This window comes from Acipenser ruthenus, chromosome 4, assembly GCF_902713425.1.
Source record: "Acipenser ruthenus chromosome 4, fAciRut3.2 maternal haplotype, whole genome shotgun sequence".
Classification (NCBI taxonomy): domain Eukaryota; kingdom Metazoa; phylum Chordata; class Actinopteri; order Acipenseriformes; family Acipenseridae; genus Acipenser; species Acipenser ruthenus.
The window spans coordinates 48,175,107-48,191,115 of NC_081192.1; the positions used below are offsets into that span (position 1 = coordinate 48,175,107).

The 16,009-nt window shown below is 38.0% G+C and overlaps 1 protein-coding gene across 2 annotated transcripts in view; it reads right to left on the reverse strand.

Annotated features, from left to right (window-relative positions):
* The window catches only part of LOC117400545 (RUN domain-containing protein 3B), a 46,596-nt gene that overhangs the window by 13,562 nt on the left and 17,025 nt on the right, over positions 1–16,009 (reverse strand). Inside the window, exons 2-5 of one of the 2 annotated variants that reach the window (XM_034000670.3) lie at positions 11,352–11,467; positions 8,060–8,193; positions 6,081–6,166; positions 2,829–2,918 (exon numbers count right to left, since the gene is read on the reverse strand). In XM_034000670.3, the coding sequence (XP_033856561.3) occupies positions 2,829–2,918; positions 6,081–6,166; positions 8,060–8,193; positions 11,352–11,467 (426 nt within the window). The remainder of the gene's footprint in view (positions 1–2,828; positions 2,919–6,080; positions 6,167–8,059; positions 8,194–11,351; positions 11,468–16,009) is intronic. The other variant, XM_034000673.3, reaches the window with a different exon arrangement.

Below are 16,009 nucleotides of genomic sequence, written 5' to 3' on the forward strand. Positions count from 1 at the left end.
AAAAGGTCAACGTGGGAAATGTCTACATGTGCTGGTTCCTCAATCCACTTCATCCCATACAGTACCTGTCACTGATATCATTGTTAGTTAATTTTCTCTGCCTAATATGGACGTGCTGTTCAATGGGTATATGTAGCAGGCAGTGCTGTTCCAGATTTTGACCGATGTTGTAAGAAAAGCTCTATAGAACTGTATCCATAATTAATGCCCCACCACCCCCTACCCAGTGATGTAAATCAGTCAGAGTGGTTCAAGTTTCTCTAACGCAAGGTTTTATATATATAATAATATATTATTATTATTTATTTCTTAGCAGACGCCCTTATCTAGGGCGACTTACAGTTGTTACAAGATATCACATTATACAGATATCACATTATTTATTTATTTATTTATTTATTTTTTTTACATACAATTTTACCCATTTATACAGTTGGGTTTTTACTGGAGCAATCTAGGTAAAGTACCTTGCTCAAGGGTACAGCAGCAGTGTCCCCCAGCTGGGATTGAACCCACGACCCTCTGGTCAAGAGTCCAGAGCCCTAACCACTACTCCACACTGCTGCCCTGCAATATATATATATTGTGAAGGAGTGTACATTCCAGATCAAACTTGGGCAGCTGTGGAGCCGTGGGTGTAAAGAATGCACACTCCATCTGGGTAAAAGATTGTTTAAATCTTTGAGAAGGTGTTTAAAATAAAACAAACAAAAGTAATAGTGTGAAAAGACAACATAAACCAACTGGATGGTAAACAAAGGGTGGCGATAATGTAAAAGGTTTAAAAGTAAAATCAGAGAGTTAATAAAGGAACATAAAGTGGATATTACAGGTTGATTAAAAAGAATCAATGTTAAAAAGAATCAATGTTATGTTGGGTGGGAAAAGGTATGTTACTATATTGGACAGGGTATTTGGAGGCATTAAGACCCTGAGGATGACACTGATGTCAGGATTCTAGGATGACACTGATGTCAGGATTCTAGGATGACACTGATGTCAGGATTCTAGGTTAAGTGTGTAATTGTCTGGGAGTTAAAAGAGTGGTAAGGTTGAGAAGGAGGGTGTTGGAACGTGAAGAGGAGTTGCTGAGAGCATGAGCGGAGTTGGTTGTGCAGAAATAAACTAAAGTAAGGAAAACTAAATAAGTTACTTGTGAGTGTAAATCGGGGTAAACAGGAGTAGCCTGTCCCTGTTTAGAGAGGGTTTAGTTATACCCAGAAAAGGGTTTAGGCTTTTCTTTTGTGTTTGTATGCACCAACGGTGCATTTGTTGTGTTTTCAAATAAAGCCACGCCCTGGCGTGTTTCCTTCTACGTTCTGTTTTCCTTTTTATTATTGCCTACTACACACCACAAGGACATTATCCTGAAAGACAGCAGCAAAATTCGTTACAATATATATATTTTTACCCTAACTTTATCTGGCTTTGAGCTTCTCTAGAGAATCCTTTCTGCCTTCACTGAGCAGCCTTCCTCATTCCATTAATCAGGCAAGGGTGTGCACTTTGCTAGCCCCGCCCACTCTCTACTGAAGTAGACAGAGAGTAGGTGCGGCTGGCAGTTGTAAGGTCCCATGTGACATGACTAAACGGATTATGAATGAAATGAGGAAGGATGTTGGGTCCAGGCCTTTAGCATACTTCAGACAAGCTTAAAGCAAGTTTGAAGCCAGTTAAAGGCTGATGTAGAGAACAATAATAACAACAAACAACTCTAAGATGAAAAAAAAACACATATAAAAGCTGAAATTAGACAGAGAACAAATGACATTTCAGAATGTGTGTGGAAGTGAAAGAACACCAAGGATGACTTTCCTTTTCCTGGGTGTTGAGAGTCTGGAGCCACTGGGTGTTCCCTTGTAAAAACACATCAACAGAGAGATCCCACTTGCTCGGATCAGTACATTCCTACTTTCCTTATTAAAAAACATTTGTTTACGTTATAAACACAGCTTTGCAAAAATAACCCAAGCAGGAATGTAGTGCTTCTTAACTGAGCACTGCAACTGTCTTATAGATATAGACCTTTTTGAAAAGCTGACTTGGCTTCAGGATTATAACAACCTCAGATGATTAACTCAAATTACAGTGCATGGTTATCTTCCTCAGAGACGTCGGATTCAGTGGTCAAGAGTTGCGTCGCACAGTGAAGAACTTATCTGAAGCAGCAGAGAGGAGCAGCAACTGGCTGTGGTTGAGACAGAAAGATTCTGGCTGGGGATCTCAAGCACAATAGAAAACGTAATGTTGATGCACAGGTAAGTCAGCTGGGCTGAGCTGACTGCAGGACGGAGGGGGGTGATTCTGGGACACCAGAGTCACCGTCGAGCCCTCTTGAGGTGTCGTGGGCTAGTCGACGAAACACTAAAGGATGGAAGGTCCCCACTTGAAGACCCCAGAGATGTACTCTACTCAGCTCAATCCAGACGGTTGTCATGCTGAGGCGCTGGGGAGCCCGCACTGTGGTTGATCCCTGGAGCCAACATCACAGCCGTTGTGTGTGCTGATGCGCCAGGGAGGCAAAATAAGCTGATCCCTGGAGCCAGCATTACACTTTAGCCACCAACACCAGGCAGAAGGATATCTACATCATCAGATGGAAGGAAACGCAAATGGATCACATTAGTTTACTGTAAAGCTACGTCTTAGTTGGTACTTATCTTGGCGAGAGCCGAGTTAAAATCAGCATGAAGTTTTAACATCTACTTATGTAATGTAAATCATAATCAGCCATGAAAGGGGAAATCGTACAGCCTGGGGTCTGCTTTACCACAAAGATCAGATATGACGCGCAGGCCAAAAGCAAACAGGTGTATTTGAAGGAGTACCTAAAATCGATGGCATTGAGTCCGAGCAGCATGTCGGCAAGCAGGTTTGCTTCCTCTCCCAGCACAATTGCTCCATCTTCATAAAACCTCCTGTGGGGAGAGAAGCCGTGTTCAGTTCCTGTGTGTGACAGTCCGTTAGGTATTGATTTGATTTGTACAATTATTCTATTTTAGTGCAAAACTGAGTAAGGCTGCAGGACGCCGTAAGATTCAAGTAAACACAGACATTGCATATTTTGTCAGGGTATATTGTGTACAGTAGTTATAAAAACATATCAATAAAGCTGCCTGTATCTTTTAGATAAACACTACTATAAAACAAAACTAACATCATCAACAAGAATATGTTTACTACAGAAAAAACTGATTTGTCTTTTGAATTTGACATTTAATCCAATTAAAAAAAACATCTGTACTATACATCCACTTGTACTGGTTTAGATATACAATAGCTAGTGACATTTTCACATTCAGCACGCTCTTCACTAGAGAGGCTCGATCAGGGATACAGGCTTTGCATTTAACTATAAATGCTTCTGTATTTTGAAGTCAAGATTTTTTTTCAGTGAATCCCTTCAGTGAATGTATGTCATTTGAAATACAATAAATTCCAAAAGTTCTAAAGGGGTTTACTTTTTATTCTGCTTATAATCTTTCAGTGATTCAGATCCATGGTGGAATGTTATTACTTTTAAATAATAAAATGTAATAAAAAAAAGATAACGATATCAATGAGTATGTGTAGTTCTACAGCACATAACAATTGTATTCATATTTTTCATCACTGAATGTATACTCAATTAGGATTTCCTCTGTCCATAATGTCATTGAATTAAAAAGAAATCCCTAACCTGCTATTTCAAAATATATATATATATATATATATATATATATATACACAGTGCCTTGCAAAAGTATTCAGACCCCTGACCAATTCTCTCATATTACTGAATTACAAATGGTACATTGAAATTTCGTTCTGTTTGATGTTTTATTTTAAAACACAAACTCAAAATCAAATATTGTAAGGTGACATTGGTTTTATTTTGGGAAATATTTTTAAGAAAAATAAAAAACTGAAATATCTTGCTTGCATAAGTATTCAACACCCACACATTAATATTTGGTAAAGTCTTTTGGGGGGAGTATGTTCCAGCTTTGCACTCAGTGTCGGAGTGATTTTGGCCCATTCTTCTTGGCAGATTTGCTCCAGGTTGTTCAGGTTGGTTGGACGACGCTTGTGGACAGCAATTTTCAAATAGTGCCCAGATTCTCAACGGGATTGAGATCAGGACTTTGACTGGGCCACTGTAAGACATTCACCTTTTTGTTCTTGAGCCACTCCAATGTTGCTTTGGCCTTGTGCTTGGGATCATTGTCCTACTGAAAGGTGAATTTCCTCCCAAGCTTCAGTTTTTTAGCGGACTGAAGCAGGTTCTCTTGCAGTATTTCCCTGTATTTTGCTCCATCCATTCTTCCTTCAATTTTAACAAGATGCCCAGTCCCTGCTGATGAGAAGCATCCCCACAGCATGATGCTGCCACCACCATACTTCACTGTAGGGATGGTGTGTCTTGAGGCATGGGCAGTGTTCGGTTTGCGCCACACATAGCGCTTTGAGTTTTGGCCAAAAAGCTCTATCTTGGTCGCATCTGACCACAAAACCTTTTCCCACATCGCAGCTGGGTCACTCTCATGCTTTCTGGCAAACTCCAGATGTGCTAACGGCTTCTTTCGTGCCACCCTCCCATACAGGCCAGTGTTATGCAGCGCTCTTGATATGGTTGACTGGTGCACCATTACTCCACTCCCAGCCACTGAACTCTGTAGCTCCTTCAAAGTGATTGTTGGCCTCTCTGTGGCTTCTCTCACAAGTCTCCTTCTTGTTTGAGCGCTGAGTTTTGAGGGACGGCCTTTTCTTGGCAGTGCCTGGGTGGTGTGATGCAGCTTCCACTTCCTGATTATTGATCCAACTGTGCTCACTGGGATATCCAAACACTTGGATATTATTTTGGTATTATCTCTAACTTCTGTAGAATGCTCTTTGGTCTTCATTTTCCTTCAGATTCACAGCCTGACCAATGATCCTTCAACAGTGGGGTTTTTATCCAGAAAATGTGACAGCAACTTTAATGGTTCACAGGTGGAGGCCAATGGTAAGTTAATTGAGTCCTCGTTAGGGCAATTTCTTTCATCGGTGTAAACTGGGAGCTTCCACAGCACAGGGGTTGAATACTTATGCAAGCAAGATATTTCAGTTTTTTATTTTTCTTAAAAATATTTCCCAACATAAAACCAATGTCACCTTACAATAATTGATTTTGAGTTTCAGTGTTTTAAAATAAAATATCAAACAGAACGGAATTTCAATGTACCATTTGTAATTCAGTAATATGAGAGAATTGGTCAGGGGTCTGAATACTTTTGCAAGGCACTGTATATATAATGTGAGTGTGTGAGTGAGTGAGTTGTCGGCACACTTAGCAGAAGTTTTCTTTACATTTGTATGTAGTACAGCAGGGTTCTACTTCTGGTTGTCTGTGAGAAAGTTCCTCAGTGCCTCTGCCTTACTGTTGGTTGCTCCTCAAAATCACACAAGTCTAGTTTTACCAGTTTTATTTAGTTTTAATGTGAAATGTGTAAAAAACAAAAAACACAGTTTTACCTCGGCATTTGATATAGTATTTAATATGGATGTTATATTGTGCAATTGTTAGTTTTGCATTGGATTCTGCTGTATTTGAGTATAATTCTTACATTTTTTTTTTTTTGCAGGCAGTGGCAAAATATATTCTGCAAGTCAGGTTTTTAGCAATTGACTGTGTGCTTGACAATGGCAGATGAAGTTCTTTGTCTGGGGCTCCACAGGTTGTGTCAGATCGGCTTTGGCATCGCCACACTGAGCTACAGCACAGCGGGCCCTAATGACCAGGGGCACAGCGAGCTCAAGAAAACACCTGCAGGCCTGGATTTGTGGGGAGGCAATGTGATGGGGCATTCTAAATTGAGGAGTAAAATGGTGGTAAAAATAACCAGGAACTGAATGAAAAGATAATAAAATGGAGATTCTGACACTTTCATAACCATTTTCAAAAGGTGTAATTTTGTTCATCCAGTAAAAGAATCTCAGAAATGGGGGAAACCTGAGCCACAGCAACGGTTAAACTGTATTAGGAAATGCTGAACTGTGTGCTTCTAGATCAGTAACCAGAATGCACGAGACTCGCTACTCATTAGAATTAAAGTTGGAACCTGGTTGTCTTGAAGTCCCTTAGGGCTGCTAAAATGTATTCCGAAAGGCGTTTTTCCATTAGTGTAACCCTGATCCACGCTCGACCCTGAAACACAAAGAAAGGCAGGTTACCAGCAGGTATCCCAAGTACAGTAATACTGTAGGTAACTATTACTCTAGTAAAAATGCATGAGCACTGTAACCAACTCTACTATGATGTGTAGATATTTAAATTCTTTAAAAAAGTGGTTAGCTTTTAATTAAAAAAAGAACCCTATTAAAATGTTTTAATTACACAACATGAAACGATGCCTGCTCTCTATTTGCAAACTAAACATTATTGAGTACTAACAAGACAGTGTATTCAAACTTCTAATAGCCTTTCTTAGCCTGTCCTATTATAAGCACTCTTATTTTCTATGTGATTTGTCTTATCTTTTTTTTCACTGGGATTGATTTAATATATATATATATCAAAATCTTCTATAAGATATTTGATTTTTCTATTAACTTTTTCTAATTTTTTTCCCCGAAGACCCAGCTCTAGTAAAAAGTAAATTGAGCTTCTGAACCATCAATGAAACCAATTTAGTTGGTTTAGAGTCTGCATGATCCTCGCTTATATCTTTTCAGTAAATGCCTCACGGTTCATTTCTGCTGGAGAGAGTTATGCAGTGCTACCACATGCCTTTCAAATCTAAAGGTGTTAATCAAATTTCTGCACTCTGCTCCAGTCTGCTGCACCTGTCAAAACACCATGATCTTATTCCCAGTCCCCATGGGCAGCAAGGCTCTTGGTTAACAAACAACACTCATGTCATGATTTAACGTGGAGTACAATGAATATCACTCTAGAACATAAGCCTACAAAAAGCTCATTCATTTCATAGCCAAAATCTACAAATATTTGCAGTATAAAACCTACACTACACTCAGCACAGGAAACCAACACATTTCTATGTCAGACCATTTCTAAATAAGGACCCATGATCGTGGAAGTTTATTACACACATTCAGGTCAAACCAGAAGAGTTTCCATACAAACCTTACATGCAGTACACAGTTGCAGACAAAAGTATAGGCACCCTGCACTTGTATCATAATTCAAGCTAACTGATCAAGGACAAGCACTTGGTAAACTTAAATAAAATAAATAAAATAAAATAATAAAACAAAAAGCACAACACACAGGTTCTAGTAAATTTAACAAATACTCTATCAAAAAACAAACAAATGTATTCAATTTAAAGTATTCGTTCATGACACAATGATTGGCACCCTTGCTGTAGTATTTTGTGTGTCCTCCTTTTGTTTTTATTACGGCTTTCAGACATTTATGATCATTCTTAACCAGTATGTTGCATCTTGTTGCTGAAATCTATGCCCATTCTGCCTTGCATATTTCCTTCAGCTCAGATTGGATACACAGTGCTTGGCTACAGCTTTTTTCAGCTCAGTCCAAAGCATTTCTATTGGATTGAGATCTGGTGATTGCGAAGGCCAGTCCAGAACTTTTATCTTCGTTTCCTTCAAGTATTCCAGAGTTGACTTAGCTGTATTGCTTTGGCTCAGTGTCGTGTTAGAAGATAAACTGTCTACCAATCAGCCTACAAGCAGATGGTATCACTGTACTTTGCACAATGTTCTGATACATGGTTGCATTCATTCAATCTTCAATCACATGAATGTGTTCAGTCCCTGAACTGCTAAAACACCCCAATATCATGATCAAACTACCCCTATTTATAACTGTAGGTACACCGTTTTCTTCAATGAAGGCAAACATCCTATTTTATTTTACTGTACTATTGAATTGGAATTGAGACAGAAGTAGCTGGTTTGGTTTCATGGCAGCATTCATCTTAACTCTCTAATGGTTACAAGCTCTACATTTAAACAACGCCATGTCATTAGTATAAAACACCATGGTATGGTGGGTTTTCATGATAGCATGATCCAGTTGATTGTATCAGTGGAAAGCTCAGCAGTTTCTACTCACCTTTGCCCTGGAGGAGCCCACATTCTCCATGCTCTCAATGCTGCTGATGCAGTTGTGTGGCACTTTGCTGCAGGCCACTCGCATGTAGTCCCAGAAACTGCGAAGGCTTTCGTAGCCAAACCAAGTGATCTGCCCTGGAAGAGGAATCAAGAACCCACATGTCAGTAACAGAAGCCAGGACAGTCACAACAAATGACTGTATTATATTGTGTGTGTAAATTAAGCCCAAGTAGACAAGCACTCATTTCCAGTAGCATAATCAGTGCAAAGTCTAAGTTAGTGTCCACGGCGATCACATGCCATACTGACAAGAGAAGGATGCGCAATAGGGCATGTATGTAAAGTGCATAACTGGGACCCTGTTTCCCAGCATATACTGGAATATTTGTCTATAACAATCTCCCGATACCCATTTTGCTTTATTAAGAACATAAAAACTTAAGAACATTTGTGAAGGAGGACGTTTGACTCACCTAACTCATCTGGCTCCTAGTAACCAATTGATCTCAAAACTGTGTCAAGTTTGGTCTTAAAGGATCGAAAGGATTCTGCCCCAGCAACAAGACTAGATAACCCATTCTATACAATTGCTACTCTCTGTCTTCTTTCTGTCCTTTCTATCTCCACATAATTTCTAAACTTAAGATATTGGTTAGGGTTAAGTATGTCATCTCCTTTTAAGATTTTAAATACTTCTATCATATTGTTCTAGTGTAAACAGATTCAGTTCTTTCAGCCTATCTTTGTAGCTCATTCCATTAAGCCCTGGGATTAGTCTGGTTGCTCTTTGTTGGACTCTCTACAGGGCCACTATGTCCCTTTGGTGTGGTGGTGACCAGAACTGGAGCCATGAGGCACCCCAACGAGTAGATGGCCCCATCTTGTGTTTCCCTCTTACAAATACTCTCTGTTTGCTATGTTTCAACTAATGTATCAAATGACTTTCAAGGGGTGTTAGACATTTTTTCGATACAGCATTTGGGTATTTATTACACTTAAAAATATACATCTCTAAAGCTATGTTTCCATCTGTTTCAATTGGGTCTCATCCCCAGTTAGGGGTCAGACAAAACTCTGTAAACTTGTTTTCGTGCCAACGGTGGAAGTTAACTAATCAGCCTCCAATGAGAAGGATGAGAGACGGAATGAGGTTTGTGAATATATTTTAGTCAGCTAAATACAGGTATATGATACACACATACAGAATTTTGTGTGTCTGGTTGCAGACTGGATTGTAGACTGCAGATGGAAACAGCTGCAGCCCCAGTTTTTATTGGAACAAGGTAAGTGAATTTTACAGAAATAATCCTTTGATTGTTTGGAGTAGTACGTTTTATACAGTAGACCGTTTAGATCATCAAACAGTATTTACTACAGTTGGTAGTGAAGCCATATCAGAAAATCATTATTTGTGAAGAGTCTTCGAAAATATAATCCATATAAAAAAAATAAATAATAATAATTAAAAAAAGGAGTGGAGTGGATTTCTCTGCTCCACTTTCATCCATATTGACGTGGGTGGTGACAATTGATTGTGAATGTCCAGGCAAGATCTTGTAATTTGCTTTATTTCCATTGTAATGTGTTTTCCAAATGTTATGTACTGAGTGCACAGGCATCACTGGATGAAGCTGCATGAAGTGTACAGCTTCCAGCTGCTGTGTGCATCATTCTGCAACGCTCCAGCAAGAAGTATACTCAAACACCGCAGAATCCAATGCAAAACTAAATTGCACAGTATAACATCCATATTAAACACTGTATCAAATGCCGAGGTAAAACTGTGTTTTTTGTTTTTTTACACATTTCACATTAAAACTAAATAAAACTGGCAAAACTAGACTTGTGTGATTTTGAGGAGCAACCAACAGTAAGGCAGAGGCACTGAGGAACTTTCTCATAGACAACCAGAAGTAGAACCCTGCTGTACTACATACAAATGTAAAGAAAACTCCTAATTTCTCCACATCGTGATATAACTTCTGCTAAGTGTGCCGACATCTCACTCACTCACACACTATATATATATATATATATATATATACACACACACACACACACACACACACACACACACACACACACACACACACACACACACACACACACACCTAAATGTGACACACAGACATGTAAAGATGACAGGGTGCATATGTATGGATGTCTTCACTCAATATGCATTCACAGTATACAAATATAGCTAGATCTGAGCTCCTAATACACCCACATGTTTTATACATACATTACAACCACCAATTATACCCCAATCTGCTAAACACTAAGGCAGTACTAAATGCCACTGGTGGGAGACGGACTATTGTGTGAAACTTTACAGTACAGCATGTTGATTGACAGGCATAATGGGAATTTAAAAAGCTAATTTTACTGCGTGGATTCTAAGGCATAACATTTGCCAATTATTCTGACTTGCTCATTCATATTAGCTCTACGCAAGTTCAGTTTTCTTGCTGCTATGTGTAGGTGGTAAAACATTCCTACAGCTAGTCGCATTTTCTGTTATATTTATAGAAATTATTAATAAAATAATAAATATGCTCCAAAGTCAGTATGATTAATGGTATATAATTCCAAAGATTTTGTGATATAAGGAGCCACTTACAAGCAAATAATGACACATTATTCATATTCATTCATACAAAAGTGTAAGACTTCTACAGTAGCAGAGTACATCAGTTACAGCAGATAACTGAATATTATTCACACTGCTTCAAATGAATCTCATTGTGGGTTGGTATGTCAGACATGCTGCTCGGCTATTCGGTCAACAATGTAATGCAGGATTTGGCCCTAGATGATTTCCTTTCTCTCAGATTGGCACTGATGAAGACTTGATGATTTCTACTGGTGGTCTTACCAGTATTCTCTACTGTAATGCACTCTTTAGTTTCTGATGGATTCTGCTGGCGAGTAAACATGTTCAATAGATTTTGGTTTACAGAGATCAGCAGTTCAGTGGTTGTGATCTAGAGAAACAGTGCAAGTGAGCACAGGGCAGCAGGATCCATGGAAGGGAACCAGACTGTTGAAGCGAGAACTCTACTTTATCTTCGAAGACTAGGAATTGCAAGTATTCTCAGACTTTTTAAAGAGCTGTTTAAACCATCAAATACCTGGATAAGTTTTTGCTGGGAAGGAGCATTTTTAGGAAATTAGGCCCAAAGTAACAACTATAAATGTCTTTATTGTATATCTTTCAGCGAGGCCAGATTACCTGCTTCTCAGCACTAACAATAATGGCAAACCCAAGGAGTTATAAAATGGCCTTTGTCACCTTTCAGCCGATGACTCAGAATTTGCTCCAAGATAGACACAAAATTTAGGAATTCGGGAGAGGAGTCATCAATGGTATCTAAACAGGAGCGGTCAATGAGGGTCTTGACAGAAAACCTGCAGTGGAAAGAGAAATGATTAAGATATACTCATGTAAATTGGTTTTAAAACAACAACAACAACAACAACAACAACAACAACAACAACAACTTCTAAAAAGAGCAGCTAGGAGCATCTGGTTAAATGCACCTGCAAACTTTAGCTTCTGAAAATGAGCTTATTAACTCAGCCTGCCTTATCTAGAACAACCAGCTGTGGTTTATACCAATCATATTTGATAGTCTGCGAATCAGTGATTTGTTACAAAGAGTTTTGCTCTTGGGCAAAAGTAGCTGTTTTATTTACAATGGAACCACAGATCAATCATTTAAAAAACAACTCACTTTGGGTAACCCATTTTGTTTACCAATGGATGAGTCCCTTAACTTTACTGTATGCTTGTCATGTTTTAGTCAAGACAGCCTCATGGTTGAGCACAGACTTACACTGAGATTCCTATGACACTCAACTGAATATTATTAGACCAAACAGCTACTATGTTAACTCTTAATGTAACTTTTCACAATAATGAAAATAGACATAGATATAATTAATGTAGTTATCTTTCCAAGACCTGGATACAGGCAGGGCCGCTCACAGTCATCATGGGCCCCATATTCATGAATGTTTTATGCACAAACAACCACCCCTTGTCCAAGACATACAATATTGTAAACAAGTTAAACTTTTATACATGTATAACAAACTTGGTTTAAACCGTTAAACTAATCTGTATGTTTTATGCCAGTTTTATTGCCTAGTTGGGGTCAACAACACATACATAAAAAAAGAGCAGGCAGCTTTTCGCAAAATGTAAACAAACTCAACATTTCAGTAAAAAGCTGGTCTGTGAAAGTTATCTAACAGTTACTTTTTAATGAACTTCATTCCCAACTTGTCTGTACTCATAAATAGCCATACATACAGAAGTTGCTGTTACACTGCCTACACAAAATCATGATTAAAAAATATATCTGATTTAAGAATATTTTCAAGAACTGTATAACTCTTAACCTGCGAAATCAACTTGACAGTCAGATAGGTCAGTGCAATAACAAGAGGTGTTTGCTTGGCTTTACACAAAGATAGGTCAGTGCAATAACAAAGGGGTTTGCTTGGCGTTACACAAACTTGGTAATTACTGCAAACCAACCAACCATTACTGCTTCTAAACCAAGCAATGATTCTTAGCAAAGTGTCTGAGGAAGATCTTTTCAACTGATACTGTATTTTGATAATGGGTTTGAAGGAAACTGTCAACGATGCGTATAAGTTTCAATATCTCAATTAAAATCTGCAGCAGGATAGTTTACTTTGCCTAAAAGTAGTTATGTTTAAGTTATTTACAGTATTCAAACTTGTTCTTTTGGTAAGTGAATAAATAATTCTTTTTTTGTACAACTCCACATGTGTAATAGTCAGTAATTGGAAGCTTACTTAATAATCAAATAACAACGTTTTTAGCATTAAAATATATTTTAATGGTGTTGCTATACACTATTTTATTTCTCCCGTACCAAAAATAAACCACTCATCTCTGCTCTTAACCAAATATCCTGTATTAGTAAATATACAGTAGCTACCGTTTATTAGGGGGTATTCACACTGGGTTAATTTCAAACGTCCTTAGTTCGGTTTGTTTGCTTTGAAACAATGTATCATCGTGCTAGCTGTTCACACTTGCCTTGTGTACAAACGTACTGAGTTCGTTTGGAAATTAACTGGGGCTCGTTTTCGTGGTTCACTTCCGTGTTTTCCCAGGACTCAGTTCACTTGTGTTCATATTGAAATAATCAAGTGAACTCGTTTTTTATTAATAAAAGACCATCGGATGTTTACATTTTCTGGCATTGCTTCTTCAAGCTATGTAAAATATTCAAATACAATAGTAGTACAGTAGCCTACTGCATATATTGTTTAATGTTTTGCTTTTTTTGTTTGTATAAAATCCTTGTATTGAAAAAAAAGAACTACGGCATTGTAATAATGACAACATATATAAAGGAATGTATTTTTTAGGAATATAGTTCCTTGTGTAAAACATTAGCATAGAGTGTGCACAGCGATAAATAAATAAATTATGTTTCATTTCATTTATGCAAGACAACAGCGAACACGTAATTCATACCTGGGAACTATTTGGCAAACCCTGAGACTGACATCCTCCTGTAGAGCATGGTTTTCCTTTCTTTAAGTTCACTAAACCAAAATCAGGAACATATAATAAATTTAGAAAAAAAAATGAGTCCTTTTTTTAATACAATATTTTGTATTTTAGTTTTTTTTTGCAGCAGCAGAAGCAGCACTGGTAAACATATTTACGTACGCACCAAGCATAACTTTGCCCAAACAGACGTTTGTTAAGAACTGGAGCCAAAAACGGAATGTTTAACTTAAACACGGTACTATATTGCATAATAAAGCTGGTACTTACACACTCCCTCGCACAACATCGTATACAGTAATCCACATGCAGCTGTATTTTCTGCAAATGTGATTTTTTTTTGTTCCAGTATCAGTGATGAATCATGAAAGCGATTGGAGGAAGTTCACATCATTCAACATGAACTTGAACAATTCTACAAAAATAAAGAAAACAGATTTTTTTTTTTTTTTTTAAAGAGTTTATAGCAATCGCACCAACCAACCGGAGCCACGGTACTTTTAATAAATTCCCAGGTATGTTGATATTACAGGTAATACATTGGGTTTTGTCAGTCAGATTTTAATTTTTATTTTTTCTGATCAAATTTCTAACAATGCTGTTGTTTCCCCCCGATGTCTATATCACTCATCTGGACATTTTTACCACCTGTTTGTGTATGCAGTAACTGTACGCTACTGTACAGCCAAATCTACTGGGTTCGTTTCCTGTTTGCAAAAGAACTGAGACCGTCCAGTGTTCACATTCACGTTTTTTAAGCGAACCGAAATCAGTTATTTTGCCAAACGGTCTGAGACCACCTCTTCTAGTGGTCTCAGTTCGGTTTGGTTTGGTTCGGTTTGTTTGCCAATCAAACTTTGATGTTCACACTGCTCTCCAAACGAACCGTACTGAGTACGAAAAAAAGCTCCAGTGTGAACAGGTCCTTAGTAACCTCTCGGTCCCCAGCAAAAGGTTGTTATTAACCGAACGTTGTTATAAAGCGAGAAGCCACATTTTCAAGTGTATGTATATGGAAAAACAATGTAGTGTAGCGTGCACCGGGGTAGGGGTCAGGGCTGGTAGGTGATGCAATCTGAAAGACATAAGGCCGACATATGCTCCTGCAAAGGAGAATGTTACAATACTATAGTTGTAGAAACAGCGCACTGAAATACATGTCTTAGTTCATTACAGTGTTAAAAAATAAACACAAAAAACACCAAATATCAGAACAAACTGTTTACTAATACTACATGGATGTGTAAAACCAAAAAGTATACACAATTATTGTACACATAGTACTACAACAATGTACTATCAATATCATTAAACAGTAAACACTCTTGGTATACAGGACTTACATTTAATACAGAAGCATCATTTTAAAAGAAGTAGTTGTCCAATGTTGTTGTTTTTTTTTTTTTTTTACGATTCACCACCTACAGTTGTCAATTTTGCGTGCAGCTTCGTAGCCAATTTGAAAATGCGGGATACAACAGATTCTGAGATGCCAAACTTTTCTGCTACCTCTACTTGTTAAGCACCGGGTTCACGTAGTGCCTCCAGAATCCGAACTTTATAGACTATAGAAAGGTCTACACGTTTTGAAGCCATGATGACAGACGACATTCAGACTCAATAAATGTACAGCTGCATTAGGAAAACTGATACATAAAATAGACGCTGCGATGTATGTGTCTTTATCAGGGTTGCTAATAACTGACATCTACTGTATTTGTATTTTAAGCAATATAACCGATCATTCTCGAATTGTCTTTACCATCAGCTGAAGAAAGTATTTTATTTATTTTACACAATAGAATTTTTCAAACAAACTGCAGCACAGCGTTGTTTTGAGCAAATTATAGATCTTAATAACAGAAAAATTCATAATGTGTAATTGTGTAATTTTAGGGTTCTTTTTACAGTTTTAAAAGTCTGATTGTCTTTAAAAACTATACATAAAATTGCTATGCCTTTTTTTCAGCTTTTTGGTGTAGTAAAATATGAAATGCAAAAGATCATTGCGTGAAAGGAAGTGTTTGACATCACCTGCACTGCCGCCACGTGCACAATCACTACACAACAGAAGCACATTGTGTCGGTGTACAGTGCTGTAGTTATTTCTTTTTTTAATGTGGTGATGGGAATGCAAAGGGTCTTGTGCAGGGCTATTTATAAAAACATTTTATATATTTGAGAAAAAAAGTTCCCCCTTCTCCAGGGCTCCCTTTGGGGCATTGGGCCCTGGGGAAATTTCCCCATCCTCTCTGTGGGCCTAGATACAGGTCTGCAGTGCTGAAATAGCTGAAGGGGGGGGATTTCTTATCTCAATGCCCCCTACTAAACATCCTTTTTCCATGATTTTTCAATAAAAAAGCCATAGATTATCATTAGAAGTGAGTCTGATGTAC